Below are 23,748 nucleotides of genomic sequence, written 5' to 3'. Positions count from 1 at the left end.
TTTAATACAAGAAAGAACAGTTTACTTTTGAAAACGGTGTCAATATAAAATCATGCCTCCATATTTTTATCCTTGCATCATGCTTAACATATTTCTCGGCCATCTTTACCACAAAACTCAATGACAAATGAAGAAAAATAAATAGCGATTTGAAAATTTTCGGATGAAGCGCACAAGCGACTACTTTATGTGATACTTTTATAGTATATTTTATATGTCCCTTAATGAATAAAAAAAAAACTCCATTAAATGATCTTCCATGAAAAGTGTGTGTGTGTGAATGAATTCGATTTTTAATGTAGCTTTAACAATTTTTCAGTCATATCGCTATGATGCCTGCATTGTGGCAGTTTATAGTGATGTCTAGCACTGGGACATCATGCTGCAGACATGTAGCATGATATCCCACACAGTCACATTATCCTGACACCTGAGGCTGACCAGTCCTAACACTAACCTCCTAATGTTGAGCGCCAAGTCAAACCCATGACCTCCCGCATCCAAGGCAGATGCTCTAACCACTAGGCCGTTGGAGTTGTTCTATGAAAAGAGTTAAAGCTGTAATTCGTTCTTTCCTAAACACAGGTTATATTACTAGCAATGATCAGTATTGATCACTGCAGCACGGCAGGTTGTGTGCAATACATATATAAAAATATTAACAGGTGTAAATTTACCATGATGCCCTTTGAGAGTGACTGCTGGTGTCACAAACAAATGCCGTTTTAAATTCTGCATTGCATATTGTTTACTATTTTTCTTGATAATGTCAGGTATCCATAAGTGTCATGTACATTTAGTTCTCCCAGGATGGTCAAAATAAATAATAATTTCTCAAAGAAAGCTGGGAAAATATTTTTTAATTTTCTTTCAGTAATTGCATCCGTAGGTGTTGGCTACAGTATTCTAATGTTGGTTCAACCCCAACCCCCTTCTCCCCTGCTCAGAATAATGACATTTTTGGACGTGTACGATTCATTCTATATTAAACAAATTATACCCAAAAGGTGGTAGGGACATATTCATATAATAATTCTTGTTTTGCAGCTAAATAATTTTGTATGGTTCCTGGTACAGTGTGTCGACCTGCATCTGAATAATTGCTTGCCTGTGTCAGAATTGACTTCAGACAGACAATGGACCAAGGGAATTCCGAAGGCCATAATCTGTACATCTACATCAATATGTATATTAGTGATCACATCAAATATTTTAACAAGATACATATACCTGTGGAATCCATTGTGTATATAAACAGGTGGATCAAAAAAGCCTAATATAAACAGGTAACTTAAGATCCAGGGGTGTGTGGGTTGGAAAGGGGTGAGGGTAGATAAAGAAATCCTCCATGGTCATGACTGTGCTGTCCTTAAATAATGCAAATGGAGTAATGAATTTGGGTTGAGCTGCAGTCTGAATATTCCATTGACTTTTTTTTTGTTATTGTAGAGAGAATCCTGAGAAGTTGTTTGAAGTATTTCTGGAAGTTGGCAAGCCTACAGATGAAAAAAGTGGTATGTAAATGCACATTTTGCTGGTTGATCAGTGTTTGTGATCAGATTGAAATCCCCATGTGTACATGTACGCTAATACCAGTCACTCTTACATCTTTCATTCAGTTTTATGTTTTAATCTGGAGAGTCATCCAGTTGAATATAAATCTACTGTTGTAGTGTGGTGATTGCTTTAATTCATTTCCCATAGGTCGAACATTACTTTAATTAATTTCCCATTGGTTGAATATGCATTCATTATGCTGGTACATGTATCAATATATTGTCTAGCCCAATTTAGTGGGAACATGCGATGAATCTGTGATTTTAATCATCAAACATTTTGTTGATGTTTTTGTCAATGTTTTTCATCTCAGTATGAGCTTGACATGCTAACACTGTGTTTACCATTTTATGGAGATATTGACAGTTTGCTTGTTTTATCTCTGAAATGAACAAATTACACAGATTTAAAAAAAAAAGAAACTAAAAAAGTCATGTATATTGATTATCAATTACCCTGTAATATAGCCAGTGCATGCACAAAAATGTACCTACCAAGCATTCCTGCTCTTTGATTACTGTCAGGAAAAAAAATGTTTCTTTTTTGCTCTTTTGTCTGTTCATTTCTTGATACTCATCATGATTTCACTTGTTATTGTGATTTTTCTCTTTTAGTTTATCTTATGTTGATGAGTAAATATGGATCACTGACACTCAGTCTGAAACTGTCAGCTTTTGTTAGGGATCATTGGTGCTTCCCGGGTGTGTGTGTGTGTGCGTGTGTGTGTGTGTTCCCATTGCTTGATTAAAGTGAGTCATGTCTTCCTTATGTTTGCAAAGACCATTGTTCTCATTTGGAAAGACCTGATGTTGATAAGACATCTAGTTCTCTAAACAGAGACTCATAGATCACTGGCCTGCCAGTTAATGGGTGAAATGTTGAGTACCATTTGTCCTGTGTCTGATACTAGTACCAGGCTTCAGGTCACCAGTTGGTCACTGGGCACAGAGTGCTGGTTGTCTGTCAGCATGTAATGTCCTTCAAGCACCAGACAGTGGTTATTGAACTATGCACAGGGTCTTGACCACCAATTTGGGAGAGGGAACAGGAAACATGCACCTTTCTTTATGTTATCATTTAATCTATATGGAGATGGGGGTGACTCACGTTGTGCACATATATCGAGTGAAAGGGATTTGAATGCTGTGCCTCCATTCTCTGTGTTCCTTGTTAATCCTTACAGTATTTAAGGACCTTCTTTACCCAGTAGTGAGTCATCCTTCCACCCAAAGCATCGAGAAATGATCATCAGTCCTGTTCTTCAAGAAGAGAAGTTCTAATATGAAAGTTAGTCCCTTTGCAACACCCAGCCACCTCTTTACGATTATGAATGGGAAGATCAGAAGGGATAGTTCTGACTTGCCTTGAGAGCTCAAACAGAATGATGATGACCTTGAGTGCTGGTTGACACAGATAAGTTTCCTGAAGAACCAGTTTCATCAGGGCCTTCTCTTCCATTAGAGTCCCCATCTCCTTCCAGCCTTATGGGTTGGGCGATGATGGAAGACAGGATCTGTTTTTTTTTTTTATAAGGACCAACTATCTACCACAGTGGCCATCTCGAAAATCTTGTATCACTACTCTTCCTGAATGGATGTTCATATCGACATACATTGTCACACAAAAAAACTTCTTATTATTTTAATTGGTCCTAAATGAATATTGTGCCAATCTGTTTTCCAATATGGCCACCATAGCAGCCATCTTGAAAATATTCTTGTTACTCATCCAAAACAGAAAGTCATATCAAGAAGAGGTTTCCACAAGAAGACTTCTTGTGATGTCTTGTTGTTCGAAAATACGTTCGTGTTGGTTCAAAATAAAAATGGTTACATTCTGACATTACAGGACCTAATTTGGAAATCTTGTTTTGTAAATCTTTGTGACATTTTTTTCATTTGAAATGCATGTTTAAAATATCAGGTTTGCATAATGATTTTGATAGCAATTGTACCTTTTTCACTAAGGAAAGTGGGAGCATTCTAGCTAAGGAAAGTGTGAGCATTGCAGTTAAGAAAGGTGTGAGCATTGTAGCTAAGGAAAGTGAGTATTGTAGCTAAGGAAGGTGCAAACATTGTAGCTAAGAAAGGTGTGAACATTGCAGCTAAGGAAGGTGTGAGCACTGTAGCTAAGGAAGACATGAGCATTGTTGCTAAGGAAAGTGTGAGTGCTGTAGCTAAGGAAGGTGTGAGCATTGTAGCAAAGGAAGGTGTGAGCACTGTAGCTAAGGTGGAGGGTGTGAGCATATTGTAGACTAACTACATGGTTAATTCCTCGGTCCTTTCCAGTTAATATCATACTTCAGTGTTGAAGAACGAGATGACAGTGTAGATTTTATTTAAATGCACTTTAAGATGTCCTTGTCATTCTTCAGAATGCCAAAGCAAAGAATGATTTTATAGAAGGTACATTTTTCTGAATAGTAAGATATTTTTTAATAGATGAGTTCAGGGAATTGTTTTTGTCAGATTTTAGTGGGAGATTCCTGCAGGTGTATGCAGATATATGTATATTGATTAACCAAAATATGGATGAATTTGTTAAGTGCGTATTAAATTTGTTTTATATGTCTGCAGATTCTTAAAAATTTCATAGTCTCTTCTATAAAAGACCATCTCTACCTTTTCGGTGGGATACCAATTGTGAAGATGACAAAAATGATGGGAGAAAAGTTACTGTGTATTTTTAATGCAGTCGTTTCTCCAGTGAATATTGAATTTTATAAAAATGCAAAAAATATTAAATTTGTTTTTAAAGTAAAGAAAGAACAATATTAAAAGAAACATCTTTCTTGTTTCTGTTAGAGATAGTTCACAAATGTTTTAGAGAATTCTTTCCTTTGTGGTAATAGGGCTTTAACAAATCTATTATATCTGGTTGTTAGTTGTGTCATTATTTTATGAACCTACGGTATTCAGAAAGAGATGTTGAGGACAGAAATGAGGCTGCTCTTTTGGGTATAAATCATGCTTATTGTGCTACATGTACATTCTAAATAAACCTATATCGGAAAAGGAAGTTGTACACAGTATACACTTTGACTCGTACATGTATCTGCAAAGGCTTGTAGTGCTGATGGGATAGGAATTGACTTTTTCAAATGTACTATGCCACTTATCACACAGCTGTTAGTAGCACTGTTTAACAAAGCTTTCAATACTGGTAATGTTCATAGTTCATGGGGATGGGTATTATGTAGCCATTATGTTTAATAAAATTTTAAAAAATCCACTTTAGAGGATCCTTATAGTCTTAATACTTTCTGTATGGCCATTGCTGCTTCCATATATACTTGCTTATAAGACAAGTCTAACCGCAAAGTGCACAGACCCAGATCTGCCATCACATAATATGCAGGCAGATATAGGTCTGTACAGTTTGTTAAGAGTAATCAGTAGAACAATCCAAACACCATAGATCTTGATCTGCAGATGCATTATGTGATCCGGATCTTTCTTGTTTGCAGTTTGACTCAATTTATAAGTGAGTACATATCATATTGTAAACATGCCTTTATATGAATGGATTTAAAGTAAATATATTTTGTCAGATATTCCACTTCAGATAATATATTCATGCTACATTTTGTTATACAGAAATTATATATATATATATAAGTGGGGGTTGTTGTGGTTACTGGTTGTATGTTGATTTTTAAAGTATATATCAAGATGGAGCACACCTCTTTTCCTCTGCAAGGGAAAATTGTTTTTGCTGTCGGAATTATTTATACTGAGATTCTTGGAGTTGTTCCTAACTACATCACAGCTCACTCAGCCCATGAGGTCATTACTTAGATACCATTAAGATCCCCACCATTTTACCAATTGTACACTTTCATTGCTCTTACAAAAGCCAAGTCATTTATACAGCCAGCATTGTTTCCCATGTCTCTCATTACCCCCTGCATCTTGACTTAGAAATTGTTTAGCTCCACCCTAAAAGTCAGTAGGCAGTAACTTAACAGAAAACAGGTTGATCAGATAAAGTGAAGGAGAGAAATATGTTGGGCTGTGGTTGAAAAGGCAGGTTTGTATTCAGCGGAAACCCTTGTTTTCCTTTTAGAAAGTTGTTTTAAAAATAATATTTCTTTAGCCTTGTGGTAGAAAGGGATATAAAAGCTAATTGTTATTGTGTAATTTCGAGTTATTGCATATTATATCCTGGACAAATTTGTTAATTAGCTGGAACAGCAAAAATCAAGAATATCTTTCAGATTTTATGTAAAATTCTGGGCAAGCCCATGTAACTTCAAATCTTCCTCGCCCAGCACAATATATTTGATGCATCCTTGGCTACTAAATATATATTTTTTGTTTTATAGCTCAGCATGAGAAAATGCAAGGACATGAAAATTAACAAATGGTAGTTTTTACTGGACCCTTTTTAGCCTGCATCCCTGTCTGGATCTGACTTGACTTGTAAATAAAAGCACATTAATTTGGATTTTTTAATTATCATTCTATCACACGGTGCCTAGACTCAAAGTAGTTTGCAAACTTAATCCTGCATCATATAAGTCATGGTGACCTAGATGTGTTTTTAATAGTAATGTAAATACAGATGAGTTTTTCAATACAGTATGATATTTTATAGTAATGTAAATACAGATGAGTTTTTCAATACAGTATGATATTTTATATATGTTTATGTGTCACAGATACTTATGCATAATGCTCTGGGCTTAAAACATTGATTTTCTGCACAACTCACTTCTTTAGTGTCAAACCAAATTTATCCCATTGTGCAGTATATACTGTAAATATTGTACATAACAGAAGGTTGCAAGGAACATGTAGATTTGTTCTGTAACTGAGTTACCTTCTCTAAATAAAGTCATTATTATTGATAATAGAGATCCTTCACACACTTCTGTTTCGGAATCAGTGAGTCATTTTGTTCATGCACAAGTGAGCTGTTTCAGAATGTTTGAACAGCTTCAGATACATCCATGAAGAAAACTGTATAGCAGATTGGGTCTTTACTGTATCATTCATGCATTTACATGTATAGTCTCATCCAGCACCCAGAATGCATTTGGATGAAGATAGACATGATCACCAATAGGTACATGTATATATATCAGGTTCCACTGGTATGGCATGGGATTAGCATGTATGCAAGTTAATCACATTGTGTGGAAACAGCATATATGAAAGTAAATCATATTGAGTGGAAACAGCATATATGGAAGTCAATCGCTTTGAGTGGAAACATATATGAAAGCCAATCACTTTCAGTGGAAACAGTATATATGAAAGCCATTAACTTTGAGTGGAAACAGCATATATGAAAGTCAGTCATTTTAAGTGGAAACAGCATATGTGAAAGCCACTCACTTTGAGTGGAAACAGCATATATGACTGTCAACCACTTTGAGTGGAAAACTATATATGAAAGGCACTCACTTCAAGTAGAGATGGCATGTATGACAATTAACATCTTTGAGTGAATGGCATATATTGAAAGCCAGTTACTTTGAGTGGAAACAGCATATGTGAATGCCAGTTACTTTGAGTAGAAACAACTTATATGAAAGTCAATCACTCTGAGTGGAAACAACTATGATAGTCCTTACAATGTGATATGAAAGCATAGTTTTAAAGTATTAATCTTTAAAAGGTTCTTAGTCATTCTCATCATGTTTTTATTTTTGTGCTTTTGTTTAGTTAGATTTAGAAACGGCTAACAAGCTGCTATCAGGATCCCAGAGAAAGCTATTATAAACACTGTAGGCACAAATTTTGATTTTGAGATTTCTCCCACTTTGCATGATTGACATTTAAGCTATCATTATGTTACTGTATAATGATACAAAATTTGATGTCATGGTGTAGATGTTACGTTTTTAAAGAAAATGTTGCTATTTTAGAATGCAAGGAGGAAAACTCAAAGTTGTGTTGGTGTCATTTACAGTTAACATAGGAGAGATACATGTAATACTGCTAATCTCTTATTTGATGATGAGTAAATAAATTTAAAAACTGTTGAAAACTGGCATTTCAGCCAATGTGTTTAGGACATTCCCAAGTTTTATTGTGTCAGCAGTGAGGGTGTCGGGATCAATTGCCATCATAATGCACAATTTCTCATCAGGAGAGCAAGCACTTGCTGACATTAATGGAATTTAATCTTCGTTGTCTGGTCTCATTTTCATTCACTGACATAAAATTTTTACCGACCTACCTACATTAGATAATGGATCGGTTAGAGTAGGTTCCCCTGAAACTTTACAGTTGCGCTACTTTCTTTGATCTTTATGCCAGTCTTAATCATTTTAGTTGTGGCACTCAAAAGTGAAGGATCACAATCGACCACATCTGCATCACTTGCTGCATTCATATCATGGAATGATGTACTGCTGAAATGCTTTGGACTCTGAAAACAGGGAATACACACGGTTCTTTTGATTCCAACAAAAGTATCTCCAAATGCCATCTAACTTTATGGCCCAGCTAGCTGCAAAGGTCGCCTATTAATAGATACAGTGCACACATAGGGTACCTTTAACAGCTAGCTTCTCAATCCAGCTAGCTTAGGGAGCCAATCCAAGCACTCCTGGCTTTATCTGCATAGCATGCTGCCTTGAACAACCTGTTCAGCGAGGGGTTGATCATCCAGCAGTGACCAGGAGTCGTTGCAAGGGCAAAACCACTCTAATGAATTGGAAGCCCACACACACCAATTTCCCCATATAATAGCACCAGAAATGTCATGTGGTTAGTTGGTCAGAAAAGCTCCTGATGTTGTTTGTGAATTTTTTCATGCTGTTAGCTTTCATTTCTCAACCGTAACGTGACCTATCCGGGAATTATCTGTTTTGTCTGTCAGTTGCTTGTGGATGCAGAAATAGAGCAGGAGAAATTTGCTCCATCACAGTGAAGAAAGAATTTTTCTCTAAGAATGCCTATTGTGTAAATGTTGTGTACATAGGATTGATTTTGCTTTGAATAAACTTTTTTGATAATAACTTGCCTGTCCACATCCTGCCATGTTGACATTAACCTGTGAGAACAATTTTTCTTTCTTGAATTATTGAAATTTCTTAAATTTTTCTGCCTACACCTTGACCAAAAGACCTTTGGATATTGCCACACGCACACACACACACACACACACACACACACACACACACAAGACTGCTCTGGTGGCCTAGTGATTAGAGTGTCCACCTCACATGCAAGATATCATGGGTTTGAACCCTGGCTGAGTCATACCAATGACTTATGAAAATAGTACTAACAGCTGCCTCACTTGGCACTCAGCATTAAGAGATTAGTTTTAGGACTGGTCAGCCTGGTGTCAGGATAATGTGGCTGGGTGGGACATGATGCTATATGTCTGTGGCATGATGCCCCAGTGCTAGACATCACTGTAATCTGCCACACTGAAGATGTAACAAGATAACCAGGTTGGATTTTGGATTTATAACAGAACACTTTTAATGGTGATACAAATACAATGTTTATTGATGAATGATTTTAATGAAGAAAGAATTTTGATTAATACATATGTGTATAAGATCAAGATATTGGACAAAATTAACACAATCTGCATGAACCTAATAATGTAACATAAATGACCTTGCACAGTACAAGGACAAAGGTTAATTCATTAATTTCATGCAGTGAAAAGAAGGATGTATTTTACGCAAATAGTAAAAATGATGTATTCACTCAAATAGTGAAAAATGAGGAACTTTACTCAAATAGTAAAATGATGAATTGTATGGACAGATATACAAAATATCTTTACACTCCCAAAACACTGTGTATAGCAAGCCCCAAAATTTGCCCACGGCTAAATGATTACATGTATGGAATTACTCAAAACACTGTGTCACTTAGCATACTTTGCTACCAGTCACACTGGTCAATCAAGAAGTCAGCATTATGGGTAGTCACCAACCACCATTCAATTCCAATGTTAATCAAGCAGTCAGTGCCTACCAATTGATCAGCAACACCCAATCACCTGCTACTCAACAAGCAACACACTGTTCATTCAGCACTAGAGCTGCTATGGTCAACTTCTTTGATCAGCTCTACAGCTGGTACTTCATTGACTCTCATCAGCTGAAATTAAATCTAACACCATGTACTAGGAATGACACGGGCATGTACTATAACATGTAATGACGTTATATATGGTAAGCTATACAAATTACATTATCGACACAACATTACAAAGCACTAAACAGGTTCAGAAGTGAACGTACCTGTGTCTGATAAGAATCCTATGGTACTAAACATTTCTCAATAAATTGCAATTTTATTGCTGATATAGATCTCCTGTGTAGTCACATACAAAAATAGAAAATATTTGCATTATACTATGCAAGCCAGAGTTACATAGGAAATATACAAAAATAAACGTGGTAGTACATTAGTTATAACTTATAATATGCTTAAGAAATTAATAAATAAGTTGCATACCTCTACAGCTGAAGATGTGCAAGTCCTTAAGTAGACTGCTCACTGACAAGACATTCTGTAATGTAAAGATTTCATCCCTCGGTTAGGCATTTATACACAGACAATGTAGCCCTACATCATTTGTGCGCTTTATGAATCGGTTTTTCCCATCGAAAGCACTTTGCATGTGCGGCATAGGATGAACTGAACTCACTGTTTCAAAATATTGTAGAATATACATAAATCACCCTTGGGTATTGTTGTACACATGAAACGAAACCCGAGTACATGTATTTAATAAATAAAGGAATTTATACAATTTCTTGACAGAAGACATCGTAACGATATGACTGAAAAATTGTTAAAGCTGCATTAAAAATCAAAATCACAGACACACAAAAGACCAAAGTATGTCAGAACAGATTTCTTTCTTTACTTTACCCTTTAAAACATTTTTTAAAAAAAACTAAAATCCTTATAAAGCATCAGCATAGCAAGCATACATTTGTAGTACTATTTGCTTTGTGAAGTAAATAACTAAAAATGTGATGTTTTTGTGTTAAATTTATGTGTTAGGTAAGAATTATGGGTCATACATTTACATGTTGGGTAAGAATTAGAGGTTATAAATTTACATATTAGGTAAGAATTAGGGCTCATAAATTTAAGTATTAGGTAAGAATTAGGGGTCATACATTTATGTACAGGTATTAGGTAAAAATTAGGGGTCATACATTTGCGTATTAGGTAAGAATTAAGGGTCATACATTTAAGTATTAGGTAAGAATTAGGGGTCATACATTTACGTATTAGGTACTCTTGAAATTGCTAAAAATATCTTCATTTGGAAGAGTCGTGGAATTAGATTTTTTTATAAATATTCCAGGAATCCTGATCTGTTTCTATATGACATATATGCTCAGTAAAGATGGAAATTAGCACAGATAGTTACAAACTGGTTAACAGTATAATTTGTTTTTTGCTTGAAACTTCATGTAGAAATGGTCAGAGTGTCACACATATTCCCAGCAACTTGACAGTTGCTGTTCTTGCAGATACGAAGTTTCCGTTTGTGTCTGTTGTTACATACTCACTTGATATGAAGTGTTAATACATTTTGATACTGCATTCAGGATACTTTCATAACAGTAATTCTTTCAGGAAAAAGAAGATAGCTATCACATGCTATCAATAAGAGTAAAACTTCCTGTGCAGTCAAGATAGCCGAAGAAGTAACATTTGCCGCACTTCATCATCGTAATTTTAAATGTCAATATAAATTTTTAGCTATTGATGTTGGGGTTACATTCATACAAGTAATTATTGCAGGTAAATCAAGAGTTTGCTGTCCCATTTAATTGCCTTAACAAGCAACTTCCTGTTGATTTCATATTGAATATCCTTTTGTAACATGTACATGTAACAGAGTGAATAATGCCTCTGTAAGGGGCATTGGTTTCATTATTTGGATGGAAATGGGGAAAACGTCCATGTCTTATATAGTGTTCTGGTGTTTTTGGAAAAATTTGCTCAGAGATGAAACAAAATAAAATTTTAGATTAAAGTCTGAAGGGTATAACCTTGCCCTTGAGTAGATTTGATTCTTGCTGATTATGGTCAATAAATTGGGTTCACTTGATCCACTTTATCATGGATTGTCAAATTGATATTCTGGCTAACTGACCATTCAACCTGAATTTTTGTTCCTTCGATGGCTGGTGTACACAAATGTCATTTAAACATTGTTCTAATACAAGCATAACACAGATACATACTGTATATCGGACATAAATCTGTACAGTTCAACAGTGATAAAATGTCAGTGTTTGACATCACATTTCTTCTAGTAGAATAAGCTGAAGGGTACTGATTTAAGAACAGAAAGTGGACATACAACGTTATATACTCACTTATAGGTCAAGCCCAACTACAAACTATACAGACCAAGATCTGTCATCACACAGTGTGCCAGAAGATATGGGTCTGTGCAATTTGTTTGGAACAAATAATGTATACCCTGGTCTGCAGGCACATTATGCTATGGCAGATCAGGATCTTTGTTGCCTGTAGCTTGACTCAACTTACAAGTATATATATATATATATATATATATATATATATATATATATATATATATATATATATATGGGCACTCCAGTGACTAAATGGTAAAGAAAAATCCTTCAAATGAATGTAACAAAGGACACAAAAATATAATTTACCTAGATTATATATAGTAACACAATAAAACTGCACAGCAAATTATGTCAACTTGCATGTTTCAAGTATGATATTCATTTGGAGTGAGTCAGTTAATATAGTTCATAATCGATAATGACAAAGCAAAAATAGTACATGTATCCTGTTTCATTTACCACCAGTTAATAACTAGTTTTCATATATAGATCTTAAATGTTCACTATGGTAAATAAGACTGGCCCAAACAATCCAAGTGTCAATTAAATATATTCAATAGTATTACTAAAATGTTAGAACAAAAATCCTATTGGTATATGTTTATGTACATCTTTTTCTTTACCTCCAAAAGTTGCTGTTTGCACAAAAACTTACGAAGAAGTGGCCCTCTAATTAGCTTTTTCAAAATTAGGTGACATGGGCAGCTGACAGTAAAAATTAAATATTTTGGAAATGTTTGAGATCTGTCAAGATTTTTTTATGTATCAAATTCTGACTCATGTTTATTCTTGTTTTTCAGAGCCATTCATCCTGCAGAAGTACCCTCCAGATTATAGTGATGAGGTGGGATGGATTTTCTAAGACATAAATCAGACATTGTGATGTATAGGAGTATATGAACTACTAAAATTTAATCGAGTGAAACCTGTCTATAAAGAACAGTAATATATTCCCTTCTAGTCAGGTGTTCTTTAAATGAAAGATACTTCAAATTGAGCCATGAAAGTTTAGGTATACTGTATTCAACATTAATACCACCTAGTGCCTAATTAATTAGCGCATACGTATCCCCCCACCCAATTTCTTCCCCTTTACCACCTCCCCCTTTATTTGGACAAGCTTGTAAAAAGTAGTTATCAGGAATGCACAAGTCTAGCATGCCAGCTGCACAGAATGAGCCAGAACATAATAATTTTCTCAGAACATACGATGGTGAATTGTTGCTAGCGAATATTTAACTTTTACAACTAAATGAATCCCAAAAGTAGATCAAAGATGTGTTTTTATTCAGCACAACCAACATTTTGAGAAAAAATGCACCTCCAAATTGAAGAGCTTACTATACAGCCAATGATAATATTCCTCTAAGACGAACATACTGGCTTATATGACAAGTCAAACTGCATAGACACAGATCTGCCATCACATAATGCGCCAGCAGAACAGGACCCATGCAGTTTGTTAGGAGTAATCATTCGAATAAATAGCATAGACTCTGATCTACAGGCACATTATGCTATGGCAGATTATGATCTTTGTTGTTTTCAGTTTGACTTGATTTATAAACAAGTAATGATTATAGAAGTAATTGGTATCATTATTATGATGAGTTCTATCCGTGCAGGATTTACCCAGATAACCTTTGAAGTGCACAGTTTGGTATTATGTTGAATACTGTTAATGTGCATTTAGATGATTATCAGATATTATGCTGTACTAGTTAACATTATTACTGCACATGTTCACTTTGCACATGAATTTTTGGCCTAGTGGTTAAAGCGTCCGCCTTGGAAGCAGGAGGTCGTGGGTTCGATCCCTGACCGAGTCATATCAAAGACTTATAAAAATGGTACTAACAGCTGCCTCGCTTGGCACCCAGCGTTAAGAGGTTAGTGTTAGGACTGGTCGGCCTGGTGCCAGGATAATGTGACTGGGTTCGACTTCATGCTACATGTCTGCGGCATCATGCCCAAGTGCTAGACATCACTATAAACTACCACACTGCAGACGTTGTAACGATATGACTGAAAAATTATTAAAGCTACTTTAATCCAAATCACACACACACACACACACACACACACACACACAAACACATGAATATTTTTGTGTTCCTTCAATACAAAAAATAGCCATTGTTCATACCTATGCCGTGGGTATTACTTTAATGAATGCAACTGTAACATAAATCTCTCAATCTCGCTTTAGAATGATAATTACTCTTTATATTGGCATGTCAGTTGGGTCCAGCTGTAAACAACATAGACCCTGATCTACCCTGACATGATGCACTGGCATATCAAGGTCTCTGCTGTTTGTTCAAATGATTACTCTTAACAAGCATATATCCAGATTTGCCAGCGTATTATGCGATGGCAGATCTGGGTCTTGATATTTTTGGAGTTGGATTAGACTTCTAAGCAAAGATATATAGCAACAACCAAGTTACCACTGGGGATGGGGCTGAATCAGAGTCAATTAAATGTTAGATTTTCACCGGTAATGTCACTGTCTGCTGCATGAAAGGATCCTAAACATGTGTATGATGTAATCTCAGAATTTGTTCTGAATTTGTGATGTACTTTATAAAGAGAGAATTCTATTCATGCTCACGGTCATTGGTTTGGCAGCTTTAATCCATGAAAAATGAGGAAATCTCAAGTCTGGCGAATGTGAGTTGTGGTCCAGTCAATTTCAAATTCTCGGCAACTACCAGATAATTTTTTTTTTTACTGAAAGTGGGAATCTTCCATAGGATTAGATCTTCAGTAACAATTTTTATTATTTTTATGTATTTATCTGAGTTTACAAATAAAGTTTTAAAAAAAATTGGTTTTTTAATTTTCAACAATATTTTAAATAAGTTTTTTCAGACTTGTACAACAAGATGTTTTTTGTAAAAGAAAAAATGCACAGGACAAAAATAATTGTGATTTTATTGGTTCTTTGGTTTTCTCAGAATTTGACATGAAAAGGAACAGACAGTAGAATAACCATGACATTTTATGTTTTTTGAAATTCAAATTTATCCCCCTCTGAAAGTTTTCCCAAGGAAAAAATTGGTGATCCGATTTTTTCCTGGGGAAACAACTGGCTAGCCAATTCTTTGTGTTCCAGCTGAAAATGTCCCCATGTTACCAAAAAGTCCATTAATGAACAGAAACTAATTGGTTGTTGGGGCGGGATGAGGGGAAGAAATAACTGGAGGGGGGAACTAACTTATTGTGGGGAGGGGGGGAGGAAATAGCTGGAGGGGGAAAGAATCAGGTTGCCAGTTCTTTCCCCGGAGAAACTTTCAGCAGGGAGAAAAGAATTGGCTGTTACACTGTAATCATCAAAATGTCTATTATGCTTACAAATGATGTACACTATTCTAGGTTTATATGCATACTACAAATTATGTACACTATTCTAGGTTTATATGCATACTACAAATGATGTACACTATTCTAGGTTTGTATGCATACTACAAATGATGTACACTATTCTAGGTTTATATGCATACTACAAATGATGTACACTATTCTAGGTTTGTATGCATACTACAAATGATGTACACTGTTCTAGGTTTATATGCATACTACAAATGATGTACACTATTCTAGGTTTATATGCATACTACAAATGATGTACACTATTCTAGGTTTGTATGCATACTACAAATGATGTACACTATTCTAGGTTTATATGCATACTACAAATTATGTACACTATTCTAGGTTTGTATGCATACTACAAATGATGTACACTATTCTAGGTTTATATGCATACTACAAATGATGTACACTATTCTAGGTTTGTATGCATACTACAAATGATGTACACTGTTCTAGGTTTGTATGCATACTACAAATGATGTACACTATTCTAGGTTTGTATGCATACTACAAATGATGTACACTATTCTGGGTTTGTATGCATACTACAAATGATGTACACTATTCTAGGTTTGTATGCATACTACAAATGATGTACACTATTCTAGGTTTGTATGCATACTACAAATGATGTACACTATTCTGGGTTTGTATGCATACTACAAATGATGTACACTATTCTAGGTTTGTATGCATACTACAAATGATGTACACTATTCTAGGTTTGTATGCATACTACAAATGATGTACACTATTCTAGGTTTATATGCATACTACAAATGATGTACACTATTCTCGGTTTATATGCACGCTATAAATGATTCTAGGGTTGTATGCTTATTATTTGGCTTTATTCAACTGATTGTTGTCACAGCAGTCCTATATTTTTATTCAAATGTGTAAGAACTTTTGTACCTTGCCTATATAGCATTGATTATATTGGTCAAAGGCACCATCATAAAACAAAGACAGCTTGTAGCAGTAGCAGTACACAGACAACTTGGGACTACATGCTTCAGAATTATTTGAATGCATTAAACTATTTTTTTGTTTTTTTGCATAAAATATACAAATCCACTCCATATCTAGAGCTCTAGTGTTTGTATCAAATATACAAATACACTGCATATCTAGAGCTCTGGTATTTGCATAAAATATACAAATATACTCCATATCTAGAGCTCTGGTATTTGTATAAAATATACAAATATACTCCATATCTAGAGCTCTGGTATTTGTATAAAATATACAGATATACTCCATATCTAGAGCTCTGGTGTTTGCATACAAATATACAAATACACTGCATATCTAGAGCTCTTGTATTTGCATAAAATATACAAATACACTGCATATCTAGAGCTCTGGTATTTGCATAAAATATACAAATACACTGCATATCTAGAGCTCTTGTATTTGCATAAAATATACAAATATACTGCATATCTAAAGCTCTGGTATTTGCATAAAATATGTAAATATACTCCATATCTAGAGCTCTGGTATTTGCATAAAATATACAAATACACTGCATATCTAGACTTCTAGTGTTTGTATCAAATATACAAATACACTGCATATCTAGACCTCTAGTGTTTGTATCAAATATACAAATACACTGCATATCTAGACCTCTAGTGTTTGTATCAAATATACAAATACACTGCATATCTAGAGCTGGTGTTTGAATAAAATATACAAATACACTGCATATCTAGACCTCTTGTATTTGCATAAAATGTACAAATATACTGCATATCTAGACCTCTGGTGTTTGCATAAAATACAAATACACTCCATATCTAGAGCTCAAGTGTTTGCATCAAATATGCAAATACACTGCATGTCTAGAGCTCTGGTGTTTTGCATAAAATACACATACAGTGAGATCTAGAGGACTGGTAAACTTTGCACATTCAGTCAGCAGCTGCTCTTTGATTCTTAATTCATGTATATGTGAAATTTACTGAGCTTTTGTGTTTTCCAGGAAGTTCTTAAAAGTGCACCCAAATTTGCATTTCCATGCAACACAGAAAGGTATACGTAAGTTTACATATCAACGGCAGACTGGTGCCTGTGTATTAACCAATTAATGCAACTAGTATTCTCTGATATCTTACATGTACAATGTACGGATAGATAATAGTATTTTAATACTTCAAAAGTCACAGGACTTGATCCTCAAATTTTAAATTCTAATTTTTGTTTTACATTTGAATTTTATATATCTTTCTTTGAAGATATTTTGAATTTTTGTCATCTATTTACTTTGAGAATTAGAAATCGGCATCTGCATTTCTCATATTTACATTTTCCTTTCATGTTTCCTAATAATGTGTATTCTAATGGTCACAGCTTAATGAAAACTGGTGTACAATTTTAAAATGTACTTGTACTTAGTAGATCAGAAAATGTTGGTTTTGCTGTTCTATGCATATACTCTGTCATATATGTAAAGTGCTTACAGTCAGTTATAACAGTCATTCATTGTTAAGACCCATCATTATAACACTGTTTCTCTTATAATGCCCATCATTATTACACAGTACCTGTTATAAAGCCCATCATTATGACACAGCCCATCATTATACACAGCACCTGTTATAAGGCCAATCATTATAACACTGTACCTGTTATAAGGCCCATCATTATAACACAGTACCTGTTATAAGGCCCATCATTATAACACAGTACCTATTATAAGGCCCATCATTATAATACAGTACCTGTTACAAGGCCTGTCATTATAAAACAGTTCCTGTTATAAGGCCTATCATTATAACACAGTTCCTGTTATAAGGTGAGTATGATCATGGATCTCATCTCATTAAGTTTTAGAAAAATTAGATGTAACATGTACTTCATTGTAAGGTGGTTTAATTAAGTTAGTATGCTCTGTGGCTTCCATGGACAATATTATTCGGAGAAGTGCTTCATTAACCTGTCTGCTGCTGTGGTACTAACGCTATTTTGTGTATGCAAAGTAAAGAATGTTTTAAAGTTCAAGGTCATGCAGTCCTTTTTGCAGTGGAAATGGCTAATTGCGAATTTGACATAGGCATTAAGCTGGAAAGCTCATTACCTAGATCATTCATGGTTTCTTTCCTTTGGCACCATCATTTCTGTACACTCAGATGGAAAGTACGTTAGACGTAAATTTAAGTACCGCTGTTCCTTAGTGCAATTCTTTTCTATATAATTTAGTATTAAGCAAGTGGGCATTATCAAACTTTTTATCAGTCTTTCTCACCATCCTGTCATCACATATCTTAGTTATTATCTTGTCCATGTGGCAGCCACATTGAAAAGGCATTGTTTTTTTTACACCATTTCCATGCTTGCAGAGGGGAATGGGGGTTGGAGGGTCAAAGGTGAGAAGTAAAAACATTTAAATTATAATTATATTTTCAGACATTCTTGTGACCAAAATTAATATATGTATTTATTACAGAAAGACACATATACTGTACATAGTATGATAAATTTTGATTTTTATCCCCAGGGTTAATTCTGGGGGTGGGGACTGATGATAGTGGGATAATATGTGAATAAAATGGTAGACATTTGTGAAGATGAGACATCAGATTTGCTTAGATTTTGAGTTTTACTTGAGTTTGCATGATTGTATGAATTCTTGTTAAGTATGTGTTGTCCTGTGTGCTATTCTATAAAGAACTTTGTACTAATTTCCTAATCTTGTGAGTGGTTTTCCTCTACACATATCAACTATAAACCAAGCATAGCAGCCCAGTATATGTCTTGTATTGGCTTTTATTTGTTGTTTTTGTATTTTTCCCTTTCATCTGTTTTAGGAATTTTTTATACTGACAGTCTGTTGTTTATGGTTTTGTGATTGTATATGCATCTTTCAGTGTCAGTACTTAATTTGCATAATTAGATGTTAATTATTGTGGTATCATTTGCTTTCTTAGGTTTAAGTTTTTTTCATTTTGTAAAAGAAAGTCAATTTGATTTGTACTTTTATACAATACTTCATATGTGGCAAAATTCAAGTTAAAAGATCCCCTTGAGTCTGGAAAATATCATCATTCCACATGTGAGCGAAACACATGACCAACTGCCCCTTGCCAAATGCGTTTAGCAAGCAATGTCAAAATTTGATATGATCGAAGCCCATCATAGTGCAAAGATGCTAACTAATTTAAAAAACCCATAGAATCACTCTTTTGTTTGAACCTGCCTTATGTACCAATCAACTTCAACCACTACACTTGTACTTAAAACCAATCAAGCCAGAATATGCAGAATGGATAATTGTGGCTCATGGAAAAATGCATGAAAGATCTGACATGATTGAGCATGCTGAGCTTGTACAAGCTAACATTGTATTACTAGATCACAGAAATGATGTTGATTTATCTAACAGCTTTGTTGATGTCTAGGAATTAAACTAAGAAAGAACTGGGGGTTCTTCATAATGTCCAGCTAATGTTTCATTTGGTCTTTAAATTTGTTGTTGGGTGCAGAAACAAAATCCATACAAATTGGTGTCCCATGAAAAATTTAATTTTAGATTATTACATTTTTATTGTTCATTCATCTATTTCATATTGTTTTTCTTTTAGTAAAATTGTTTATACCAAAGAACAGATGTCAACAATCGTCATGCGAGTTTAATGTTTAGCTCTGCTGGTTGAATGTAAGATGGGGTTGTGCAGTGGTTCATTGTCTAGCATCCACCTATGTCCGTTAGCTGTTTTTGTTATATCTACTTGTCCAAAGCTATTTGGGTGAAGGTCATGAAGCTTGGCATTCACTATCATCGCTGCATCTTTGAATTTCAGTATTTATTCTGGATTAGGATATTTTGATGCTGACTTGAACTTTTGACATAGGACAATAGCCATTCTTGTTATTCTTCTGACCCTTTGAATTAAGTAAACAGTATAGCTCCTTATTACAAATCTTTGGATTTCTGCTCAGAATTTGTATTGGATTTTTATTTTTCGCTCTCATGAAAATCATGTTTGAGATCTAAAAGTGTAAAGTAGAATCATATGCCTTAGACCCTGTTAATATGTAAACTAATTTCTACATTGATCTTAAAATCTACATCAGAAAATCACAATTTTTGGAGTATACGTTTTTCTCAAAACATGTTTCAGTTATTGTTCTTTCTTTTTAACAGATAAATCCCTAACAAAAACATCAATGTTATAAAAGTCAACCTCTATTGCTGATATTTTGATCACAGGCAACAAGACGCTCTACATGGTCTTTTGATCACGTAAAACTGGATATATTCTGTGATAAACTTTCTTCTGATTTGTACGATTACTTAAGAGTCTGCTTTTGAATTTTAGGATTTTGATTTGTGACTAAGTTTATTTTAAATAGAAATACTAGAAAAACAGCAAAATTATTATAGCAATGTAGGTCATACCCGGTTTTACATGATTACGTGACCAGTCATAGCCAGTCTTCAAAACATTGTTGATACATGTAGATTTTAATTAAGAATGCAGCTAAATTCTGCAGTTTATCTTTTTATAAAAAAAGAAAAATGTTGAAAATTGACAAATGTGTGAAATAATATTTATCATTCAGGAATAACATTGGGTAGACTTTCATGCCAACATTGAAATTTATTCAGATTTTAACTGGTTCAAATGCGCACAGTTTTCCTAAACACTTTCTTTAGAACCAACTAAGAGATTGCAGCAGGCATATAAAATAAATAATAAAAAATTAATAATCCGTAGTCAAAATCCATTACGGTTTAACAACAAATTTACAAACTGTTTCCTTCTTCCCATGACATGTACCACAGACAGTTGACAGAATTGTTGTCATTTACAAGAGACCAGTTACACTAGAACGTATCTTCCATAAATTGTGTTCTCTCATGATAGGTGGTCTCACATGACAGGTCATAACACTGTGATCAGTATATCTGTGCTTTGCAAACCCGGCCTTTTAATACAGGTTTTACTGTATTAATACTTTAATCATTTCCCCCCCACCAAAAAAAAATAATATTCTTCTATAAATTTTGCAAATATTTCTTAGTACTTTTTAATATTAATATGCTTACTCCATGCTGTAGATTGATTAATAACCTACCTTCGCGAAAGATATATCTCAAATTCAGCTTAAATAAAGAGTCCCTCCTCCCTCCGTCCCGCCATGTTAAATTTAACCAATTAACCAATTATAAATATATCCTTTAACAGCCAAATTTTACACTTGAAATATCTAAAAAAATATGAATTAAGCACAACAAAAAAAAGACCTCGCAGGTGCCATACCAACTTAGGTTTTGCAATTCTATTCAATATGCATGTATATTTCAGCAGGAAAATGACATTTGCATATCTTGTGTTTAGTTTCCACTCCCAAGTGATGTTTATTATCATCATTTGTATCATGATACAAAAGAGTTGGTACTACCCAGCTCTACTTGGCATAGTTTCATCTTGAGGTCTAGCTGGTACTAAATGATATTTGGGATGCTTTGGCATCCAATATGGCCACCATCTTGGTCACCAAGTTTTTTTTTATCACCACTACTTAGTGCTTTGGTCATATCAACACAGAGTTTATCATTAAAAAACTTATTATGTCTTGCAAAATTGTCCTAAATGAAAACTGTGCCAATATGACATTCAACATTGCCACTATGGCAGTAATATTAAAACTTCAGTTATACTTCTTTTGAAACGATGGTCATATTGACGGGTTTTTCACCAAAAGACTTCTGATAACTTGTAAATGGTACAAAATGAAAATGGTGCCAATCTGACATCCAACATGTCACGATGGTGACCATCATAACAGTGTTGTTCTCTCCACTGAATGGATGGTTATTTTGATGTGGAGTTTTCACACAAAAAAGATAACAACCTGATATGCAATGTAGTGTTATGACCCTGTGGTCTTAAATTAAGTAACAGAAAGAAACTAAACATCTAGTGTATTAAAGTCGACAAATAATGTATTTTTCTAAGTTACAAAGGGAAAATTTAAGTCCTAAATGATCCTGAAGTTTCTCACAAGTCTAAAAGAAAAGAGTTCTGAATGATTCCAATATTTGATGTACCAATAGTCTTAAATAGTTTGATGTACCAACAGTCTTGATATATCACAGTTATATATTTCAGAATATCTTGGAATGAATTCACAATAACCCCAAATAGTTCTTTAGTCCAAAAGGTCAGTGGGGAATTTATGATTCCATTGAACAGATTTTATATGATTCCTCTCATATTATATCTGTACACAACAGAAGATGATTCCACAGACTGATCTTAGGATAGGAATGAATAAGTTTACCACAACCTTATACAGAAACATGAGAAACAATAAATGATCAGGATATGGGTCACAAGTTCACTTCCATATCATTCCAAGTTTTGTAAATAAGTCTAGACCTTGATTTCAGATATCAGTAAACAACTTTTTAAACATGATAAGCCAGGCAGGCCATAGCTGCTTTCCCCTCAATCACAGACAAAGGTCAAACACACAAAATAAATATACATCAGTAAATGATCCAGCATGGTGCATCATATCTTTCATGGTGGCCATATTGAAACTCATATTATTGCTACTCTTCATTCCTAACTGTTCAGATTGACATGGACTCTTGGCTAAAGGACTTATTTTGAAATGCAGATTGTATAGATTGAAATGATGCAGAGTTAATACCTGGTATGCCAGAATATCTCCAAAATCGTATCATTAGTGCTGATGGTCATATTCATTTGAGGTTTTGACTCGAAGACATGATACATAGTTGATCTCCATTGGAAATAGTCATGATTAACATTAGTGCAGATGTCCCCCCACCACCACCAATATGGCTGTGATGGTTGTTACCATGAAAAATTTGCAATAACTGTGCTTGCTGAAGTGATGGTCATATCAATATAAGGTTTTAAATAATATACTTTTTGCAGTATGTTGTTGGTTCAATAATAAAATGGTGCTGATCTAAGCTCCTAAATGTCTGCTTTGCTGGCCATCATTATAATCTGATGGCTAGACTCATCCTGCATATATGGTTTTATCAAAAGGACTTAGAGAGCTGGTCCTGAATGAAAATGGTAATGATCTGACCTCCAGCATGGCAACCATAGTGGCCATCTTTGAAATCTTGTGACATCTCTTTTGAAAAGAATTGTGGCATTGGCATGGTGTTTTCACATAAACACCTTTTGCAATATGTTTTTGGTCCTGAATGACATTGTGGCATATCCAACCACTAACATGGCTGCACTTATGAGAACAAGTTTGTAAAGAGACTGAATTGACCTTGGGGTAAACGTTAAAGGTCATTGCTAGTGTTATTGTGCATTACTGAGTTTGTGAACACAGTGACTTGCATATTTGCAAATGAATTTGATTAGTGTGTGTAGTTAGTTACATTTCAGTAAAGAAATTAATAATCAGAGCACTGTGACATTGATTTCATGGTCAAAGGCCTTGAATCAGGATGTTATCTTTGCTGGTTTGTGATCATG

The 23,748-nt window shown here is 34.5% G+C and overlaps 1 protein-coding gene across 13 annotated transcripts in view; it reads left to right on the top strand.

Moving 5' to 3' along the window:
- Nucleotides 1-23,748, top strand: part of LOC149777922 (DENN domain-containing protein 1B-like) — a 161,291-nt gene that overhangs the window by 26,867 nt on the left and 110,676 nt on the right. For 12 of the 13 annotated variants that reach the window (XM_089939028.1, XM_089939023.1, XM_089939026.1 and 9 more), the window contains exons 2-4: nt 1,450-1,514; nt 12,688-12,731; nt 17,253-17,308. In XM_089939028.1, coding sequence (XP_089795154.1) covers nt 1,450-1,514; nt 12,688-12,731; nt 17,253-17,308 — 165 coding nt within the window. The remainder of the gene's footprint in view (nt 1-1,449; nt 1,515-12,687; nt 12,732-17,252; nt 17,309-23,748) is intronic. The other variant, XM_089939019.1, reaches the window with a different exon arrangement.

This window comes from Sinohyriopsis cumingii, chromosome 17 (assembly GCF_028554795.1).
Source record: "Sinohyriopsis cumingii isolate HCF-2022 chromosome 17, ASM2855479v2, whole genome shotgun sequence".
NCBI classification, from domain to species: domain Eukaryota; kingdom Metazoa; phylum Mollusca; class Bivalvia; order Unionida; family Unionidae; genus Sinohyriopsis; species Sinohyriopsis cumingii.
The sequence above is the reverse complement of the archived record's forward strand: the minus strand, read 5'-3'. Positions and strand labels throughout refer to the sequence as shown.